Source organism: Pteropus alecto, unplaced genomic scaffold, assembly GCF_000325575.1.
Source record: "Pteropus alecto unplaced genomic scaffold, ASM32557v1 scaffold69, whole genome shotgun sequence".
NCBI classification, from domain to species: Eukaryota; Metazoa; Chordata; class Mammalia; order Chiroptera; family Pteropodidae; genus Pteropus; species Pteropus alecto.
The window spans coordinates 11,221,099-11,244,894 of NW_006494610.1; the positions used below are offsets into that span (position 1 = coordinate 11,221,099).

Genomic DNA, 23,796 nt, shown 5'->3' on the forward strand with positions numbered 1-23,796 from the left:
CCTTAACAGATAAAATTCTTGTCTAACTTGCCTTTTTGTTTCTCTACCATCAAAGAAATAGGAGAATAATAAATGTCTGAATGAATACTTGAACAAAATAAACATGGTAGAAAAACTAGGACGTATGTTAGGAGATTGCAAAATTCTTGGCCAAAAATTCTTCTCAAGTATGTATGCTGAGCAATGTGTGACTGTGTGCCATTGATCATCAAGAACTGAGTCTGGGTTTGGCCATGTGCTCCCTCTGACCAATGGGACACTGTACAACAGAAACAAAGGCTTATGCACTGGAGATTGCTCTCTTTCTACTCTATGGAACCCTGCAACTACCACCATGTGTATGAGCCCAGGTTAACCCGCCAGATGATGAGAGAAAAGTGATCATCAACCCAGTTGACACTGCACCAACCACCAGACATGGGAATGAGGCCTTCAAGCCCCAGCAGAGCTGACAAAGACAAAAGAAGTGCCCATTCAGCCCAAAGAATGGTGAGAAATAACTTTAAGCCACTATACTTTGGGGGTTTCTGTTTGTTTACTGCAGCAAAAGAACTGATACAGATACGTCACAAACTTTCAGCAAAAATCATATATGTTTCTATTCACAAACAGACTTTTATCATACAGTTTGACGGACATTATACCACTCACCACAGGGCCACAACATTAAAGAAATGACATGAGCTATAACACAATATATAATTCCACATGGTCTTCAAAATTTTCAGGCAACCAACATGGATATAGATGAAGATGGAAAACAAAAGAACAAGATATCCTGATCCTCAATTACTGTCGTGTGTGTGTGTGTGTGTGTCTGTGTGTGTACACACATGAAACTCAACATGTTTCAAGAATAAAGGCTGAATGGGTACAAAATAAGTTTTTCTAAAAACTACATACAGAGTAACAGTACAGAGGTAAACACCATTACTATAAAGATGATAGAGAGAGCTATATAATTTGTCATTTTTTTTTGTTTCCACAGAATTTATGGCAGATTATTTTGGTTGCTCTGATCTAAATAATCAAAAGAAAAAAGAGAAAACAAAACTAGTCTCCTCAGGATGCAAATCCAGCATGAATTAAGTTTGGATTTCACAAACCACTGGTAGTCAGGGCCACTGGGTTGCATAATCTGGGGAATGCTATTCACATTACTGTAAAAGACTGCAGTTACAACTTATGCCATCATATATACCACAGTGGCCATGCTTTTCGTATTGATTCCTTTGAGTTTGATTTAAATCTGGACAAATAAGGACCTGTCTTAAAATTCAAACTAATGGGTTTTTATTTACAACATTACAAGGTTCATTATTTGCACAGTTCACAACATTAGAATACAAGAAAACACAAAATACATATTTTAACATTATATACTCTTATTTTATCCATTAAAAATAGTGTTAATTACATATAATCATTACCATTATCGTAAATTCTTTCTTTGATGCTGCTAAATGTATTTTCCGAAGTAAGGTTAAATAAAAAGAATAAAGATCAGATTCGTACTCTTCTCTATTGACTCACTCTATTATACCTCTTCTCACATGTTTCAGGATCTTTATATACTCCTTATTGGACTGGTTTTGACTGGATCAAAGGTATTTCATAATATAGAAGGCAGTAAAGGAATTAAAGGATAGTTACTAGATTACAAAATTTTAAAATTTGAAGCTTTTCGCTACAGGTGTGCTTTTCTCTACAACTAGAGCGGGTTCTACCGAACCTAACCTATTGAACTTAGTTAATGAGAAGTCATGAAATCATCAAGCTTTATTTCTGGGCAACCACCGGAACATGAATTTGGCTTTATTTTGCTCACAATTTGTCTTTGTTATAGTTGATATTAAGTCAAACTACATTCCAATATTGATAACTCCCTTCCTTCCCTTAGAATACTAACACACATTAGCTCAAATAATATTATCATCTCAACCAATTCTTTGAAGACAAATTCACATGGTAGTATGTAGGCTAATTCATTTGACATCACCAAAATATACAGCTTCACTATGTGTTTCTACTAACAAGCATACATAGATAAGAGGGAAAGGGATGCTGGAAGAGAAACGAAGTACAAGGTACAGTCTCAATTTCTGAAGGTGTTAATGTCAGACTCCAGGAGGTGCTCCGAGCTTCCAAGTTCTCAAAGAGAGTGATTAACAAAATGAAGTTCTCAAATACCTAGGAATAGGTCTAATAAAAGATGTATAAGATATGTAGGCTGAAAACCAAAATATATTGAGAAAAAATAAAATGGCAAATGAAGGGAACACCATTATCACAGATAGTAGTTCTACCCAAACATCTATAGATTCTATGTAATCCCAATCAATATCCCAGTAGACTTTCCTGTGGAATCTGACATGTTAACTATAAAATTTATATGAAAATATAAAGAATGAAGGAAATCTTAAAGAACAGCAAAATTGATAAACTTATTCTACTAGACATCAAGAGTTATTATAAAGCTACGGCAATTAAAACAAACAGAAAAATGAAAGTAAAGAGAGTCCAGAAATCCACACATACCTGATCAACTGATTTATGGCTAAGGTGACAATGCAATGCGATGAATAGGAAATGAATGTCTTTTTGATAAATGATTGTGTTTACTGAATATCATATACAAAAATTAATTCCAGAAGAACTGTAGATTTAAATGTGAAAAGTAAAACAATAAGTTTCCAGAAGAAAACTTTGGCGAATATATTAATTACCTTGGGATAGGCAAAAATTTCTGAAATAGGACACGAAAAGCACTAACCATAAGTGGAGGGGGAAAAAAAACCCTATAAATTAGATTACATCAAACTTAAGAACATGTAGTCATCAAAAGACACTCTTAAGAGTGAAAAGATAAGTCACTAACTGAAAGGAAGTATCAGCAACACATATAGCTGACAAGATTCTTATCAACAATATGTAAAGAATTTCAATAAATCGATTAGGAAAAAAACCCAATAGAAAAATGGGCAAAAGAGTAGACCAGTGATTATATAAAAAGGTGCCTGACCCCCTTAGTCTTCAGGGAATGTACAAAACTATTCATAGCACCTCTGTTATAACAGCCACAAACTGGAAAGAATCCAAATATCTACCCACAGTAAACAAGATAAATAAATTGTGGTATATTCATAAAATGGAATAGCATACAGCAATGAGAAAATATATAGTTGCTACACACAAGATGGATGAATCTCACATTGTACTGAAGGAAATAAGTCATACATGACAATGTACATACTATTTGATTCTATTATATAAAAGTTTAAAATAGGCAAAATTTATCTGTTTTTCAGAGTCAGGAAGTGGTAACCTGGGTATCTGTGTATGTGTGTGGTGGTGGGGGTAAACTGAGTAGTGATAAAGACAGAGTTGGGGAGGGCTACTAGTAATTTTCTACTTTTAAAAATCATGAGTGTGTTCGATTTGTAAAGATTCATTAAGCTATATATTTATAATGTGTACATTCTGTGTACATATTATACTTCAATAAAAAGATTACTTAAAAATCAGTTTAGAAGAGTTTTTTAAAAGTTTACTTTTTAAAAAAATTTTAAATAAAAAACAGAACTGCCATATGATCCAGCAATTCTATTTCTGGGTATTTCTCCAAGGAAAACAAAATCATTATCTTGAAAAGATATATGTAACCTCCATGTTTACTGCAACATTATTTATAATAGCCAAGACACATAAATAGAAACAATCCAAGTATCCATTGATGGTTGAATGGATAAACACACACACACACACACACACACACACACACACACACACACACACACACACACAGAGGAATATTATTCAGCCATAAAAAGGAGGAAATCCTGACATTTGCAACAATATCGATGGACCATGAGGGCATTATGCTAAGTGAAATACAATAGATACTGTATGATCTCATTTACACGCAATATCTTGGTGGGAGGGACATATTCAACAGATTGGTAGTTGTCAGAGATGGGGGCAGGGGGGTGAAAGGGTGAAGGTGGTCAAAAGGTATAAACTTGTTATAAGATAAATATGTCATGGGGATATAATGTTCAGCATGGTGACTACAGTTAACAATACTGTGTTGTATATTTGAAAGTTGCTAAGAAAGTAGAGCTTAAAAGTTTTCAATACAAGGAAAAACATTTGCAACTATGTATGGTGATGGGTATTAACTAAACTTACATGGCAATGATTTCACAATACATACATATATCAAATCATTATGCTGCACACCTAGAACTAATACAGTATTATATGTCAATTATCTCAAATAATCTCAATTTAAAAAAAGAAAGAAAGAAAACCCCATTAAGCAGTTACTCCTCATTTCCCCCCTCTCCCAGCCCCTGGCAGCCACTAATCTGCTTTGTTTCCATAGGTTTACCAATTGTGACTATCTCATATAGAAACAGAATCATACAAAATATGACCTTTTCTGACAGACTTCTGTCACTTTTCATCCACACTGTAGCATGTATCAGTATTTTATTCCTTTTTATGGCTGAATGATATTCCATTTTGTGTACATACAGCAATTTAATCAACTCTTTATCCATATATGAAGTATTTCAACTCCCTACCATCAATTAACACACTCTTAAGGGTCCTCAGTCAGAAACTAGTTATCATCTTCAACAAAACAAAAAGCTGTTGAACTGTTGTAATATTGCACTAAGCTACTATAACAACACTCTGTGTATAACCTGTTATATTCCATCAAGCATTTACAACCACCATCCTGTGACTGAGTACTATTGTCATCATTATTTTGTAGATGAAGAAACTGATAAAGAGCTTAAGTAGCTGTTCAATGTCACAGCTGGTAAATGGCAGAAGCAGGACTAGACTCCCTCCCCTTATCATCCACCCCATATCAGAGTTCATTGAGCTACCACACTAGCCCAGTCAGAACTCACTTTTTTTTTAATTGTAAAATGATTCTACAAATTAAATTTGGAAGGAAGGTTCTCACATTCAAGACAAGAAAAACAGCAAGTTATAAACTAGTTTATCTCTAAATATATATCTGTCAATCTTGTAATTAATAAAGCATTTTCCCAAACAGAAAATTGTATAAATTGTTTTCAAAATCACTTTCTGATTTTATCTTCCTGTGGCCGATGCTCACACGTAGTTATTGACTTATGTACTGCTGTTGAAGTTAAAAAAAAAATGAAGAGCAAGAGAGCGGGAAAAAATGATGTAGATGATAGAGGGTCTGTTCATCCCTCTGGGATCTAGATGAACAAACCATACACCTAGGGAGAAATCCAAGAAATCACCCTGCAACGTAGAAGGTAGGACAGAGCAAGGACTCACGGCTGACTGGTCTTGAGTGGCTGAGCGAGATGGAGCCAGCGGCAACAGCAGAAGCCTCTTAAAGGGGCCGTGTCCATGAGCGAATTTTCCTGGTGACAGACCTGCTCGCTCTGAGCACCAGTACTGGTTTGGTTGCGCGCAGGGAGCACCAGGGATGTACAGGGAGACATTGTCAAAGTGAGGGCCAAGGCAAGACCCGCTCTGTACAGAAGTGCCAGGGGTATCCATTTTTCTCTGTTGAGCCTTCCCCCTTCCCAGTGCACAGACACAGCGCCACCATAGCCCTGACATCAACAAACTGGATAACAGAGGTTGCTCTGCCCAGAGGATTCTCTGAAACTCCACCTCCCTCAACACGCGGCCTCACCCGAGCCACATTCAGGTGTACCCTCAGTGAGTCAGGTGCTCCTTGCTAAGCAGTGCCTAGACTCACAGCAGAGGCAGCTGGCTTCGGTTTCTAGTGTGGCTTTTTCAAGCAACTATAAGCACAGCATTCATGGAATTGATTGCTGAATTTCAACAAGTAGCCCCGGAGGGGCACAGCTTGGGCTAAATTTGGCCTGCAGCTGAACCCCTCTCAGGACTGTGCCACTGGACACTACTTCACAAATCCAAACTAATAAGACTGAGAGACTTAGGAGCTTTAATTAGTACACAGAAATAGACACAAAAGGCAGCCAAAATGGGAAGACAAAGAAGCAGAAACCATGTGAGAGAACAGAACAGAGATCCAGATATAATGGAGTCAAGTAATCTAACAGGTGCAGAGTTCAAAACACTGGTTATAAAGATGCTCAATGAACTTTTGAGAAATGTAGATAAATTCAGTGAGAACTTCAACAAAGAAATAAAAAATATAAAAATGGAAAATATAAAACGGAACCAGTCTGAAATGAAGAAGAGATTATCTGAGATGAGAAGTATGTTAAATGGAATAAACAAAAGAATAAATAAAGTGAATAAAGAAAAGGATTCAAACATCCTATCTAGAGGACAGGAAAGCCAAGGACACTCAATCACAATGGCAAGAGATAAGATGCCAAGACTATAAAAATTATTTAAGGGCATATGGGACACTATTAAGGGTCCAAATATCTATCAGATCAGAGTACCTGAAGAAATCAAGATGTTGAACAGCTGTTTGAAGAAATAATGATGGAAAACTTCCCTAACCTGGTGAAGGAAATGGACATAAAACCCCAGGAAGCTCAGAGAATTCCAAAAATCAGAGATGCAAAGAGGCCCACACCAAGACACGTCATAAATAAAACACCAAAGGTTAAATACAAAGAAAGAATATTAAAAGCAGCAAGAGAAAAACAGATAGTTACTTATAAGGGAACACCCATAAGACTGGCAGCTGATTTCTCAACAAACTATGCAGAACAGAAGGACTTGGCACAAAATATTCGACGTGAAGACCCAGGATCTACAACCAAGGATACTTTATCCAGCAGTTATCATTTAAAGTTGAAAGACAGATAAAGAACTTCCCAGACAAAAATAAGCTGAAGGAATTTATCACTACCAAGGCAGTATTACAGAAAATATTGGAGGGACTTCTTTAAGAAGAAAAAACATGTATCAAAAACAGGAATAAAGAATGGTAACAACTACATTCCTATCAATAAGTACCTAAAAAAAATTAAGTGCTCCAACCAAAGAATAAAGTGGATGAAAGATAAGAAAACAAGACCCCTACATATGCTGCCTACAAAAGACTCACTTCAGATGAGTAGACACACACAAACTAAAAGGAAGGGGATGGAAAAATATTGCTTTGATGGACCTAGGAGGTATTTAAGTCAGACAGAGAAAGATAAACACTACATGATTTCACTTATATGTGGAATCTAAGGAATAAAAAGAACAAACTAATCAAAAACAGACTCGCAAATACAGTGGACAATTTGGTGACAGACAGTGGGGAGCAGTTGGAGGGATGGGAGAATGGGGTGAAGGGTTAAAGAAGTACAGATTAGTAGCTGATGGACGGTCACAGGAATGGGGAGCACATCACAGGGAATGTAGTTAGCATTAATATGATGGCTAGGTGGAGGGCCAGGGGAAGGAGGGAGCAATTGGGGGTATCATTTTATGAACTATATAGATGTCTAACCAATGTACTGTATACCTGAAACTAATTTAAATAAATTTTTAAAAAAATGAAGAGCAAGATAACCAAAAAAAAAAAAAAAAAAAATCACTTCCTGAAGGGATACCACAAATTAGGCTAAGAGATGGAGCTTTAGTGGAAGAGTCAAAAAATCTGACATAAAACTAAATAACAATAAGTATGCTAATTTTTCTCCTACTGCTCTCCTTTGGATCCCATTTAGTTTCATAAAGCCAGTGTGTAAGGACAAACCCAAAGCTACCTTCCAGTCACAGAAAACACTTCTGTAGTCTCCTAAACTCTTAAAAAGAAAAACAAACAAATTAAGGCTTTAGTGTGGGGGAACTATCAAATGAACTGTTCAGGACAGCTTTTCATTAGATATTCTTCCCTATACTATATGAATGAGTGGGTATGAAGGGTCTTGGAATAAAGGAACATGGACCTTGCACAGGCAACTTCCTACCATTCAGTCTAAAGCTAAACTAGTAAAAGCAGTCCTTACAGCTGACAGGTGGCATAGAAGCGGGCCAGAGCCACAGCTGGTAACAAAGACGATACATCTGCCTAGGTTTTCCTCTGTGCTACAGTACGCATTAGCCAAGCACCAGGGTCGGCAGCTCTCAGAAGGACTTGAGACCCACCTATCCACATACTGGCAAGATTAAGGACTCTCACCATGTCATTTCATTTAATAACAAAAGCATGGTTTTCATGTTGTACTTATTACATAGTTAAGATGAAAAATCTTATCATTTAATAAAAATTAACGATTCTTAACCTTAAAAGCTATATGAAAAGTAAATATTACCCCAATAAACTTAATAAAATTAAAAGTAAAAAATAAAAAAGCATATAGAGAAAAATAAAAATAAATTTAAAAAATAAAAAATAAAAAGTAAAAACTAAATAAAAATAAAATAAAAGCAAATATAAGAATTATAACACTTGAAAGATGGCTAAAATAAACTTGCATAGTACACCCCCGAGAAAGTATGATATAGTGGAAAAGAATGGGATTGGAAGTCAAGAGGCCTACCGCAAAACCTGGCACTTAGACATAATAAATGACAAATGATCTAGTACCAAAGGACTGTGGACAAGTTATTTTTCTTTCACTGTATCTGCTTCCTCATTGCTAAAGTTAAACTGTAATGAAAATTAAATGAGTTATTAATTATAAAGTGCTTAGAACAGTTCCTGACACAGTCAGTACTCAATAAATAGCAGACACTATTACTAGATGTCAGTCTGGTTCTACCACTAAACTCAGGTATAACCTCTGACAAATTACTAACCATTCTGGAATCCTAGAAAACAGGGCTAACGATGGATACTCTATACTCTCTTTCCTCTAAAAACATATTTAAATTCCAATTCTCAAACATGTTATATTAGGGAATAATTCCTCAATACATTAAAACTTTAATACTACCATATTAAAGGGAGGTTTGGTATGTGTGGATGTGACTGGACATCCAGACTATCACTTAAGGTAGAAACTGTAACTTGAATACATCAAATAATAGGCGTGCACGCACGCACGCACACCCCCACACACACACCCACCCACCCACACACTCAGAATAAGGAAAAGATTCCTGGATAAAGATTAAGATTTTGTTCTACTCCTGGCACTGCTGCCAACCTTTAAACAGTAAGTTACTCCTACCTCTGTTTGTTTGCTTAACTGTAAGTTGAGAAAGGTTGGATAGATGATCACTAAGATCCCTTTGAGAATTTCTTTGCTTTTTTCCTCCCTCCGAACTAGAATAATGTCAATTATTCCTTAGAAAATCAGACATTTTAGCAACAATAAATGTGAAAACTTAGTTAATCTCTTGGCCTAAGCCGTCCCTGATCTGAAATAGGTGACAATAGCACTGGCTGTTTAGGTGGGCCCGCATTCACTTTCAAAAGCCAGCAGACCTGATTCTGCCTCTGCTTTCTAAAATAATATCCATTCTACACCATGGAGAAAGACTGGTAATGGAAATTAGCTCAATATATGCACTGACATGTAAACTTTCTCACAGTCAGACAATTAACTGATTCCCTTGTAAAATATATTAATAGCCAGCATTTATTCAGCATCTACTATGTGATGGATCCAATGCTAAGCACTTTTAAGGCATTATCACATAAACCAAGAAAATAATTTTAGGTGATTTTTAGGTAAGAGAACTATTGTAAGAACTGCAAACTACATGGCTAAATTCATCTTATTCATTTCATTTCCAAGATAAATTCTTGCAACAAAGGACAACAGAATCTTAATTACTTTTAAGAAAAAAGATAAATAGAAACATTTAAATTATGATGTTCACATCAAGAATGTAATTTATTCTTAATATTCCCAAGAGGCTTCATTATAGTCTTACCTTTTTATTTCAAACCTATAGCGAAATGAGAAACAAAGAACAGAAGCTTGTGTAAAATGTATAATTAAAAAGTTTCTTTTTTAAAAAACTAAAATCCTCTTACCTGAGCATGAAAATTGGACATAGTCGTTGTCTCTATATCCTTCTTTCCCAATATCTCCATTTTCACTGGTGAATTGGGAAAATTAAATGAAAAGTAGTCTAAAAAGTCAGGTAAATAGGTAGCTGCCCCATGAACAATACCCATTACATAAAAAGCTGCAGAGTTTTCATTTTCACTGAACACTAGACCCACAAACTCTTCTGCAAACCTCTCCATCTCCATAGGAGACAGGTGGGAGAGTTCATTACTGTAGGCATGGATAACTGATGCACCTCCATTAGGCTGGTGCTCAATATGAATGAGCTGTTTGAACTCCAAAGTGTCCAACCTTTTGAGGTTATTCTGAACCCGTGGCTCCTTTAATGAGACAAATGGAAACTCACTGTTCTCTGGAATTTTGGAATCATAGTTCTTGGTATCCAAATTCTTTCCACTGTAATCCTTTATGTTATCATTTAGGATGCCTTTGGTTTCATGATCTTCAACATCAGATAGCAATCCTGAGCAGATGGTTTGAATAGATTTGCTATACATTTTTGGACGCTTCCGTTTTTCATTCTCTTTGTGTTTCTTTTTCTTTTTCTTCTTTACCTTTTTAATTTGTAAGTCTTCTATGTTTGTTTTTGGCTTCTCCTTTCCACCTGTTGGGAAAAATTTTTTTTGAAACTCCTTATTTTGGTTACTTAAAAAAACATGCTTTAGGAACTGTTTTATAATAAAGTTTACCCAGAATCAAGTTTATATTTTAGTCAGTCTCTTTGTCTTTTCTACACACACACAGGCTTAAGACAAAGTTACACCTTTCTGACATGCAGATGCTCATTCAGTGTTTACTGAAGTAATGAATGTTTCTGAAAGCATCGTCTTCAAATTTTAAATGTAGAAAATCAGAAATGAAAAGTTGAACAAAGGTCAATATGAACAATGGCCTCCAGATGTTTTCCACTGATATATATAGATACAGATATAGATAGATATCATCTTTTTTAATTTATCTAAGTTCTTAAAAATGGCATATAATGTCAAGATTTAGAAATCATAAAGGAGGAAAATACTTGCATAATATAACAGCAACAAACACAGCAATTCCTTAGTTTTTTACCATATTTCCTCCTTAGAAAACTATTCTTGCCTCTAAAATGAGCTGCTTTAAGACCGCTAGAGTTTACGAAGTTCCCACTGAAGACCTCACAAGATACCATAAAGGAGATAACGAAATTAGAATAACTTCTCATTTCTTAAGCACAAATGATACACATGTACTGATAAAGGGGTGAATTAAAAAGGAAAAAGGAAAAATGATATGGAGAATTTATAAGCTTATATATTAATGACCTTCTGTAACCAAAGGAAAGTAGATTCTGGACTCAGAAATTAAGAACTCTAAAGAATAAAAGATTAATCCAGAGAGACTCTCTAGCTATAGAATCTAAGTGTACATATAAACACTTAACATTATCATAGTATCTTTCTACACAATAAAAAAAGTAGAAAAAAGTAAACATTCTCATAAAAAATTATGCTTCCTAATATGAAAAAGCCATTAAACTAACAGTTGAGAAAATTAAGCATTCACTGTTTTCACTTGTTATTTTACTTTTTTAGACAGCCTGCCATGAGTTAAATCTTCCCAACCTACTTCTTTCCATCTCCATGTATTTCTTTCATTCCTTTGTCTCCAGTAAGATGTCCTGCCTACTTTCCAAAAATAAGTCCCTCCCACCAACTCCAAAAACACGTGCTTAATAGTTCTCTTTCCTCTTCTCTTCTTAGATCATCAAACTTATCAAAAAACAGTCTACAACCAGCGCCTTTTCTTTTTCACCTTACCATTCTTATTTCTTAAGTTCTGGGTCTGCTTCTAGTCTACTAAAATTTTCTTTCCCAGAATGTTCAAATATCAATGACATTCTCTCAAATTATTCTTCCTGATCTTCAGAAGGTTTGACAAAATTATCCAGCTCATCTTTGATTATTTTTCACTTCCAACTTCCTTAATACTATTGCCTTAATTTTTGGTCAACTGCCTCATGATTATCTCTCATACTGAATGCTGGAGCCATATTAAATCTTTCTATAAATTTTACATATTGTTTTGATCATATTCATCCCTTGACTCAACTGCTTTCAAGGGCTCTCAATGCCTACTAAACAAAATCTAACCTCTCTAGTCTGGAATCCAAAAACAATGCCCTCTAGTACCTAATACTCTGGTCAATCTGCGCTACTTATAATTTCTTATAAGATATACCTAATTGGATCTTATCTTTCTACTACTGACAAAGGCATTTCCTGTCCCTAAAATACGCCTGCCATGTCCAATATTTACTACTGAACTCTTTCTTACCCATCCTTTAAAAATAACTCTATGTCATTTCCTTCATTTTGCTTTCCTTTATCTCTCTAGCTGGAACTGAAATCACTTCACTCTAAATTCATATTAATTTGTTACATATTCCATGTATATGAATATGTGATATAGTCACATAAAGTTATTATTTTTTCACTCATAGGATACCTGTATATCATATGTCCTTTGGGACACTGTATGGGTAGAACGAATAACTTTTAAATAAATTCAGAGTGAAATGATACCTTCCCCCGCAATCATGTATCTAGAATTTTGCTACAAATGCACAGTTAATGAATCTATGAATGAAAAGATTTCCCTCATCAACAGACTACCTGAGATATTTATAGGTTTTCCCCATGTCTCCTTTTCAGTCAGTTTCTACCATATGAATACCACTAAATCCTAACCCTGAAAACAACAACCACAAAAATTCACGTTGATGGCAATTCTAAAAAAGGGAAGTTTAATGTTAATAATAAATTATGACTTCCAAAAATTTGTTAGTATGCAATGAAGACCAAATTGGTATCATCATAAATAGCAAAAATAAAAATCTGTCAACATTATTGATTATATAGGTTTGTAAAGTCATAAAATCCTAAGTGTTAATTCTCTAATAGGTCTACATGCAACAAGTTAAGAAATACATTAACAAATTCATACTTGCCACCTTGGTATGAACTATTAAAACATCAGTCAGGTTAATATCTTCATAACAAATAATGGAAAAAATAAAAAGGAAGTTAATTAAAATGAAAGAAAAAAGAGGTTTATATATGTAAGCAAAATCCAAATGAGTTAAGGACAAAAAACAGTGGTCAATTAAGAAACAGAAAAAATAATTTAAAGGACTTAGGTATAATTACTAAATTGAAAATACATGTAATATCACATAAATTAAATGGTTTGCCAAAATAAACAGATTTCATTTGAATGAAAATATAAGCTTAATATCCTATTACATATATGCCTAACACATTTTTTTGAAGTTTGAAAATACCCAGTCATTACTACATGTTACTCTGAAATAAAATAGGCACAACAGCGTATTTCTTAATCATAAGAATGGATGGAAAAGGTAATATAATAGTCAGAAACTGAAAAATGCAAACTAATAAGAAATAAGTCAAGAGATTCTTATGCTGAACATCAAGGAATTAAATTCCCATGACAAACTACTCTGTAATTAAATACTAAAGTGAATACAGTATGTAGAGTTTTATAACATTCCTGAGACTGCTATCCTTATAGAAAGGCCTGCTTGCAAGGTAGGCCCTTGGCTGGTATCTGAGAACTTGTATGTTGGAAAGGGTCGCCCATCATCCCAATAAGAGTGGCTCATTGTGCCTAAACTGTTTGTGCAAACAACGTGGTTTATTTTGAACACGTTTTCCTTCTGGGAGTCCGGAATTTTGTTATATGCTAGAGAGAGGGAGCCTATGTGACCAACTCCAATAGAAACCCTGGGTATTTAGTCTCTAATGAGCTTCCCTGGTAGACAATATTTCACACATGTTGTGTAATTCACAGCCAGAAGAATTAAGTGCATACTGTGTGACTCTACTAGCAGAGGGGAGGACTCTTGGAACCTTTTGCCTGGTTTCCTCCAGACATTGCCCCATGTGCCTTTTCTCTATAATGATTTTACTTTGCATCCTCCACTATAATAAATCATAGCCACAAGTCAACTATATAGTGAGTCCTGTGAATCCTAGCAAATCATCAAAACTGGGGGTAGTCTCGATGGACACAGGTAAAATTCATTCTTTATATTTAAACTAAACAGAGGCACTAGAAAACTTTTTTAAAGTTTTATATAACCTCTTTCATTTCCTATCTTGGAATGACATACAAAGTGCAAATATATATGTAGGAAATTATTAAATATATTTAAAAATAAGACCATTTTGAATATCAATGGTCTTCTCTTATACTAAAAGATATTTCAAGTACACATTATCCTAAATTTATAATCCTTCAAACAGAGTCCAATAAATCAGACTTATGGTTTGTTTGTTTTTTTAAAGTATCCTGATAAGTTTCCATAACGGAAGGAATAGAATTCTAAGTAATTTGGACCTTCAAAAAATATAAATGTAAAATGTTGATGGGGGACCTTCCTCCCACAGATCCAGACACATGCACACAGTGGACCCCAGATACACATACACAGAGCACCATGGATGCACACAGAGAGAGCCAGAGAGAGAATCGGACAGAGAAAGAGATGCAAACTCACACGCAGCCAGAAAGACACAGAGACAGGAAAAAACCAATCACACACACAAAGATACAAAACAGCATATGTTGTTAATGGCTAATTATATTAAAAACAAACAACTTAAAAAATCACAAATTCACTGGCATTAATTTCCACCATTAACCTTAGTATACTTTGTGCTAATAAAAAATAATAAAAGTTGCCAGGAAAAATTGGATCTGATTTCATATCTAATATGGGAATTAATACATATAACTTTATTATCATAAATAGAAAAAAAGTAGCAATTAGCTTAGCTATTTTTAACCTTTGGTCTTTGGAGAATGACTGCTTTTTTCGCAGCACAATATTTTCACTCTTCCTGCCATGAAATACCTACCTGTGACCTTTAGTACACTATCAATAACCTTGGACATTAGTTCCTTTAACCCTCATTCCAACTGCTCACTGGCAAGCTTCTCTGATATGCTATAACTATAAAATGTATTCTCAAACATACTATAATCATAACATCTATGTTCTTAAAACTTATTAATAACAAAAAAATGGCTGGAACATGTAAGTGTGCTCAGAAAAAAGGAACTGGTAGACATTAGGCACAAAAGGATGAGCTAAATAAGCTTATGTTTCAAATGTGTTCCTTTATACTATTTTTAATAAAGCAAATAATCCTATTTTATCTGTGATAGACATTTACAAGATTTCTGCATTAATAAAAACTTTTAGCATATATATAATTATGTGTGTACATATACCTCTGATCATATTCAACATGATGCAGTTTTAAATGAAAACCTGTAGGAAATGAGACTGTTGCGAAGGAAGAGTTAGCATCTATTTTAGATATTCAAGTGCTATCATCAATCAATCAATGCTTGCGTGTGCCATAGCTTGTGACATTAGCATTATCAAGAAAGAGAAGACTGTAAGGAGAGAATAAAAATCTAAGGCCATAAAGGAAAACAGGGCATACAGTAGTAAATAACAGTGAACTGCCCCTACCAAATTGATTTTGTTGTTGCTCAAAGACACCAATAGCGAAGGATGCCTTTCTCTATCATACAGGCTCACTTGGGAAATGGCCACAAGCAGAGCGAATTGTTTTTGCTGGATATTAACAACAGTTAACATAGTGCTCACGATGGGACAGGCACTGTTTCCCAAAATGAATCATGTTTTTATTCATGTAATTATCTATACACTACACACTGAGGAGTTTTGTTGTTGTTTTTTAATCACAAGAGAATCTTTCATACATGTTTACAAGAAAGATTCTCATCTACTTATTGAATACCTGTGGGCCAGACACTGTAGTTGGCACTTTCCACATATTTTATCTCATTTAATGTTCACAACTCTGTAAGGCAGTAATTATTATTATTTATCTCAATTTTACAGTAAACACATTTTCCCACTGTCATCCCAAAGGTCACCAATTCATTTCTAAATCCACCTCGTTTTCTTTTCCTTATCACTAGGTTTCACTTTAACTCGATTCAAAATATCTCCTAAATATTTCATCTACTTTAAAGTCAAGGTTACCATTGAATATTACTTTAAAAATCTCCATTTTTTTAGGCTATTTTAAATTTTGTTTGCATATGTAATCTCTAGGTTCACACACACATTTTACAGTAATGGTTTGGTAGGAATCTAACATTCAACCGAGTGACAGCAATTTACATCACTGTACATTCAAATGGGTAAGAAAATGACTAAACCAGTAAAAAAATGAGTATTTACTAAACCAAACCCTTTAACCAAGGGTAGAATAAACATTTCAAGCATTAATCATTAGCTGCTATACAGCACTGGTGTGGTTAGATTCAGTTCCTGCCTCAAAGGCTTACAATCTAATTAAACAATACAGATAACACACACTGGCAAAAGAGAACAAAAGGAAGATGAGCATTAACTAAGTGGCCATCAGTTTAACCCCTGACATGTTTCTTCAAGGTCAAAACAATTTTACAGAAAATAAAGCTGTGACAAGTAGAAAACAGAGTTTAAATAAACTGCTACCAAAGAACATCTGGAAACATGACAGAAAATGAAATGAAAATACAGAATCTAAAACTCTGTTTATCCAAAATAATATAAATTAACCAGTTGTTTTGTTGCAAATGCGGTGCTAGCCCTTTTCTCCCTTATGGAGATAGAAAGGCTTATCAATACAAATTCAATATGAAATTAATCAAAGTCAACATGTTCTGCTCTGCAAATTGTCAACTTGATAGGTCAGGCCAATGAATTTGTTAGCTGTCTAGCAACCAAATGCCACTGATTGGTCTTATCTTGCTGAGTGAATTTAAGACTGCCTTTACTTCTATTCTACCACAAATTCTCTCTGAAATAGTTCAGATTTACTGATAAGATTTGTATTATTACCCAAAGGTCTACCCTCATGTACAATCAGCAACTAAAAACAACAGTAACAATAGAGAAAAAACAGAAAACAAAAAGGAGATATTCTTAAGCATGTAAGAAACAATAAAACAGATAATTTAGCTGAGTAAAATGTTCCCTTTACATCCCAGACTATGATACGATTACTGTCAAATATTTGTAAGATCACTTCCTACACCATCTCTTATCATGATAAAAATTGCTTTAGCCTTTCATTTTAGATTATCTAAATATGAAGACTAGTAATACAAACACAGAATAAGACACCTATTTTTACAACTCCCTACTATTACATTTACTTTTTGTATCCTGACCATTAATATTTATTCTCAACAAAATTCAGCACCTTATTTCTTAATCACTAACATTTATTTTAATCACTAAGCCAACGAGTATACTGAATATAATATAGTACGACTAAAATCACTGAATTTTATAAACTTACTTTTCAGCAAAATCTTGACTTCGCCATTTTCTTTCTTGATCTCATTCATTACTTTATGCTTCTTTTTTTCTCTCTCTTTTTCCTTATCTCTCTCTTTAACTTTGAGTTTATCTAAAAGACAAAATAAAGAAAATGTTTTAATTTATTTTACAATTTTATTTTTTTTCCATGAACTATAGTGCAGTGTCTAGAATTATAATGCACCAAGAAAATCAGAATGAGAAAAAATGACATTTTTCTTCCTCTCAGGTTCTGGGAAACATTTTTAAATTTCCTTTCACATATTGAACATAAAATACATAATCACATGTCATAAACTGTCAAAATTTATCACACATTTCATTCTAAAGATTATTTTTCACTTCAAGTCAACCATAATATTAGACTAACTTCAAATCACTTAAAATAATTGGCTAACTTTAATTGATACAATAAACTACAGTGGAAAAAGTGCTAGCTTTGAAGTTGGGCATATCTAGATTGGTAACATAACACTGGAAAAATTACTGAGACTCAGTTTCCTAATCTGTAAAATGGTGGTTGATATCTTTCTCACAGGTTATTATAAAGACTCAATGAAGAAAGATATTAAATGACTACCAGTGCCTATTATACATAAGACTAGATGTTAGTTCCCATAACCTTGCACCTTCTAAAAAGTGTATGATTGATGTGGCTAGCTGATATTATGATATTAAAACAAATGGTATAAGAACTCTAAGAATCACTGTCTGAATTCTAAAAATTCAAACTTTGAGCTGATAAAATTATTTGATGTCTTATTAATTCTTGTTTATTCAATCATGCACCCAGCAAAAAAATGTAGAGGAGAATTTTTAAATAGTGACGTAGTCTTTGCCCTCCAGAAGCGTACTATTGATTACGAAGCCATGACGGAAGCATACAAAAACCATAAAATATGCTTCTACTTAACTGAGATTATATAGTATATATGCATACTGCATAATTTCTTAAAATCCCTCCTTACTTTCCTTTCTAAGTATAAATATTACCATCATTTAGTTCCTAATCACCTAATGAGTATATTACTGTTTATATCATCACTGACAAATAGAAATATGTTTACCACATTTGTAAATTTAAATTTTTCCTGCAGTCACATTACAAACAAAAAGAAATGGGTGAAATTAATTTTAATATACTTTATTTAACCAATATATCCAAACATCATTTCAAAATGGAACGAATACTATAAAATAATTGATATTTTACTTTTTTTATAGTAAGATTTCAAAATTCAGTGTATATTTTACACTTAACAGCAAAATTCAAAGTAGTTCCACTTTAAATACTCAATAGCCACATGACACTAGTGGCTACCATACTCAAAACAACTCAGGTCTAGACTACTTAAATAGATAATTCTCACAAATATTAAACCCATGTATTTAACAACTTACACTCAATAATAAAAAAATATATGAATTCAAACAAAACATTCTCACCTACCAGACTGACAAAGTGCTTTTTTAAAAGTGATTAATACTGAAAGCAGATGAGAGAACAGTTGATGGTAGAGCAAACTAAACAGGGATTCATTGACGAATATTTGTTGCTGAGTATAAGAAAAGGTTTAGAGTACAGATGTAAATAAGCTAAATAAGGTCCTCATATGTTCACATATAACTTAAATTATATAATAAATTAAGCTGTTCTCCTACTTTAAAAATTAGTTTGCTACTCTTATGTTTTGATGTTTAAAGTCCTTAAAATCCTATTATAGGCTGTCATCCAGCCATGTTACTCCAAATAGCTGGAGCTTAGACACATAATAACCTATTATTTTCTAAGTAACCACACATCCTTAAAAATAAACTATTTATATATCATTTAAAATCACAACTGAAGTTTATTAAAGTATAATATACATACCAAAAAAACCATGTAAGTATAAAGCTCAATTTTTACAAAATGAACAGCACCTCAGAATCCCTCTGTGCTTCCTTCCAGACTTTATGCAGCACATGGTTACTCAGGGTAACCATGATCTTTACTTCTAACCACATAGATTATAATAACTTCAGAATTTTAATGGTGTATATAAAGAATATGATATACTATAAATCTATTATGGTTGCAAAATATAAGTATTTTTCAGGATGAAATTATATTAGCTTTCAGGAAATAAAACTAATACAGTATGATTCAAGTTTTCACACTTTATTCCTAACTATATTTATTTGCAGACTTCATAGACTTTTTTAGAGTAGTTGAACAGAGATTTCCCATACATATCTCCTGCCCTTACACATCCCAATAAAATATTATAAAGTCGAACGTGTGAAGTCATATAAAACATCTACAGAAACAAAAACGATCTCACAGCCAAGACAACAGTGACTGTCAACATAAATGTAGTTACCTACCACTCCACATCCAAACATTCCAAGCAAACAAAGCAAACACAAACCATTATATAAGCACAAAGAAAAGCATTTTTGTGACAGAACTGCTGTCCTAAACTACACACCTGTCTCGAACTTCTGACTTACTTTTCGCTCTTCCTGGAATTTTTTGCTTGTCATAGCATATACTTTTTGAAAATCCAACTTTAAATTCCTCCATTAAATTTTCTGTAATCATGTTACAGAAAACATAAAAATGTTATATTACAGGTAAATATGTTACAGCTACAAGAAAGTGGGAAGCGTACAAGTCCAGAAGACATAGGTTCAAGTTTAAACTCTGCAATCTTGATAACTAATGACCTAGGTTCAAGTTTAAACTCTGCAACCTTGATAACTAATAAACTTTCAGATCTCCAATTTCAGCTGTAAAATGAAGTTTATGTAAAGATTAAATAGGAAATATATACAAAAGGATTTTATAAATATATAAGCTTTATGAATGTAAAAAATTATCTCCATCTAGACAGACAAAGATACCTACCCATAAAAGCAAAACATAATAAACATTTTTGGCCATAAGAACTCAGAACACCACTCACTGTCCAAAAAATCTCAAGGCTGCTGCTATCACACTGTAATGCATTCATATTTATAAACATCAATTCTAGATCTTTTCACAAGAAAAATGGCTACCTGGCATGTTTACTCTAATACATTATTCTTCTAAAAACTGTCATTCTTAGTTTTTATTCATTTATTTTCATAACCAAGAATTTGTATAGTTTTATTCTTCACGTTCTAATCAAAGGCTTGTAAAGAACTTCTAGCTTGCCTTCCATCACAATTCTTAGAATAAAAGAATTATTTCACCACAAGAACAAAAAATATCGGTTTTGAAAAGTCCAACTTAAGGAGTAAAGATTTTATTTAAAAATAAAAAGGGGCACAGAGGGAGAACAAATGCAAACAGAAACATGATAGTTTGAATCTGAAGAGGCAAAAGAAGTAAACGACTAAGTCATTATCAACACAGAACAAACTGTAAGTTATACATGTGGAAAAATACACATGGGGTAAAAACATACCTTATACATAAAGTTAATATATAAAAAAGAAAGTTACTTAAAATACTTTAAAACGAAGGATGTCGGAAACATGAGTAAGAGACATCCCCAGATGTCTCCCCTTGAAACAACAATAAGCTGAACATCTAAAACTCAACAAAAAATACCCAAACTTCACACGAGCATGTCTGAGCGTGAGATCTACACATAAGAGCTACCACAGGTCAGAACCCCTGAGTGTGGCAGGGTAAAGAAGCTGTCTCTTGCAGCTGGAGCTTCCTGCAGGAGGAGGGGGAGGAAAGAAAGTGCCACAGGTTCCCTGAGCAACGCTACCTGGGAGAGCTGCGAGCTCCATGTGACCCACGGCACAGCCCAGGGATTATGGCAGAAAGAGAAATGAGGAGGGCAGAGAAGCCATGGTTGCAAAATGCGAGGCTGAGCTGCAGCCTCTATACCTCAACCCATAGGGCACCTCCCCCCATTTCCTCCAAGAACAAACTCCGCAGAGGCCCAGGGGAATCTGAGCAAACGCTACTGAAACCATCATACTGAAAGAGGCTGAGACTCAGGGTAGTGTGCGTGACTGAATATCTATAAGGAAAAAAAAGGCATCTCAAAGACTTTATATTAAGCAGGGATCCAAGAGGCTTACATGCCATCTACAGAAAACCAAAAGAAAAACACCTTCTTTGTAACAGGCTAAAGAGAGACTTTTATATAATAAATCTTTCTGGGGGAGGGGAGTGAGCAGAATACATCTCCATCATTGCCCAGGTGGAGAAATAGTCCATTAAACACCATGAACAACCAAGGTGACATGGCAGCTCAAAAAGAAAGAGAAAAATCTCCTGAAAACAAGCTTAAAGGCATTAAAATATGTGACTTAAGTGACAGAGAACTGAAGATGGTACTTCTGAAAAAACTCAGTGAGATCCAAAACAATTAAAATCAACAATTTCAGGAATTGAAAAAACAACTACATGAGCAGAGCAAGGAGACTGAAACCCTCAAAAAGAACCAAATAGAACTTCTGGAGATGAAGAACATACTGAAAGAGATGAAAAATGAAATAGCAAGCTTGAGAAATAGAGTGGACCAAATGGAGGAAAGGATCAGTGATGTCGAAGGCAGAAATCTAGAAATAAATTAGAAGGAAGAAGAAACAGAAGAATAAAAATAATAAAAGAAAAATACAAGAACTAGCTGATACCATCAGGAGAGGAAACATAAGAATAATGGGCATAATCGAAGGGGAGGAAAAGAAGCAGGGATTAGAAAGCATTTGCAGACAAATAGTTGACGAGAATTTACCAAATCTAAGGAATGAGCTAGAGGTGGGAATTCAAGAAGTCAACAGAACACCCAATTATCTCAACCCAAAAAGGCTTTCTCCAAGACACACTGTGTATTAAAATTCTCAAAAATCAATGACAAAGAAAGAATTCTAAAAGCAGCCAAGGAAAAGAAGATGGTAACTTATAAAGGAAAACCCATGAGATTATCATCGGACTTCTCAGCACAAACCTATTAAGCCATAAAGGAGTGGAATCAAATAAAAAAACTATTAAACAAAAGAACTACCAGCCAAGAATACGTATCCAGCTAAGCACCCCTTAAGATATGAAGGAGAAATAAAGACCTTTCCAAATACAAAAATTGAGGGAATTCTCCAGTACGAGGCCTGCACTACAAGAAATACTAAAAGGAGTCAGCTCATCTAAAACAAAATGACGGAAAAAAAAATACATAACTAGGAGTAAGGCAACTATCAGGCAGGTAGAAGCCGAGGAGTGCAACCCTTACTAAAAATGGGGCATTACAAGCTTAAATGATAAAAAAGATTTGCTATAGCGAGATAGTAATGAATGTTCAGCATACATAGGGACAAATTGAGATAATAATGACTGAAAAGGGAAGGATTCAAAGATCCAAATTCTCAAAGAGGAATGGAGTTAAGGCAGAAGAAGAAAAAAATGAACTATATATATACGTGTGTGTGTGTGTGTGTGTGTGCAAATACAAAGGGATACTTAAATGGATCAAATTGTATCTTTGGGTTCCAGTCGAATTTTCCTATGTACAGCCTTAGTTCAGGGAGCAGAGGGAAAACGCACAAAAGCCAACCAAAAAAAAAAAAAAAAGGACAAGGAAGCAATGGAAACACTGAATTAAGAGAAAGCAATACATAAGATGGTCATAGGAAAACTTCATATTTCAATAATCATTCTAAATGTAAATGGACTGAACTCACCAATAAAAAGGCACAGAGTGGCAAATTGGATCAAAAAATAAAACCTATATGCTGCCTCCAGGAGACACACCTCAGTTCCAAAGACAAATATAGACTAAAAGTAAAAGGATGGAAAATGGTATTTCAAGCAAATGGCATTCAGAGAAAAGCGGGAGTAGTGGTACTAATATCGGACAAAAGGACAAAACAGACGTCAAAATAAAAAAGATAAGGAAAGATACTGTAGGACACTTCATAATGATAAAGGGAATCATACACCAAGAAGACATGACACTTATTAATATCTATGCTCCCAATCAGGGAGCCTCAAAACATGTAAAGCAATTACTAACAGAACTGAAGGGAGAAACAGACCAAAACAATATCGTAGTAGGGGACTTAAATACCCCACTGTAGGATATGGACAGATCATCCAAACAGAAAATCAGTAAGGAAATAACATCCTTAAATGACACATTAGACCAACTGGACATAACTGACATTCACAGAGCCTTCCATCCCAAAACAGCTGCTCATACATTCTTCTCTAGTGCACATGGAACATTCTCAAGAATCGACCACATACTGGGACACAGAGATAGCCTCAACAAATATAGGAGGGTTGATATCATACCAACCATATTCTCTAATCATAATGCTTTGAAACTAGAGATCAACTGCAAAATGAAAGAGGGAAGAACCACAAATATATGGAGATTAAACAACATGCTACTGAAGAATAACTGGGTCAGGGAAGAAATAAAAAGAGAGATCAAGAGATAC

At 34.2% G+C, this 23,796-nt stretch overlaps 1 protein-coding gene across 1 annotated transcript in view; it reads right to left on the bottom strand.

Moving 5' to 3' along the window:
- The window catches only part of RSBN1L (round spermatid basic protein 1 like), a 68,765-nt gene that overhangs the window by 19,505 nt on the left and 25,464 nt on the right, over positions 1–23,796 (bottom strand). Inside the window, exons 2-4 of the mRNA XM_015599794.2 lie at positions 19,864–19,944; positions 17,351–17,461; positions 9,926–10,566 (exon numbers count right to left, since the gene is read on the bottom strand). Of these exons, the coding sequence (XP_015455280.1) occupies positions 9,926–10,566; positions 17,351–17,461; positions 19,864–19,944 (833 nt within the window). The remainder of the gene's footprint in view (positions 1–9,925; positions 10,567–17,350; positions 17,462–19,863; positions 19,945–23,796) is intronic.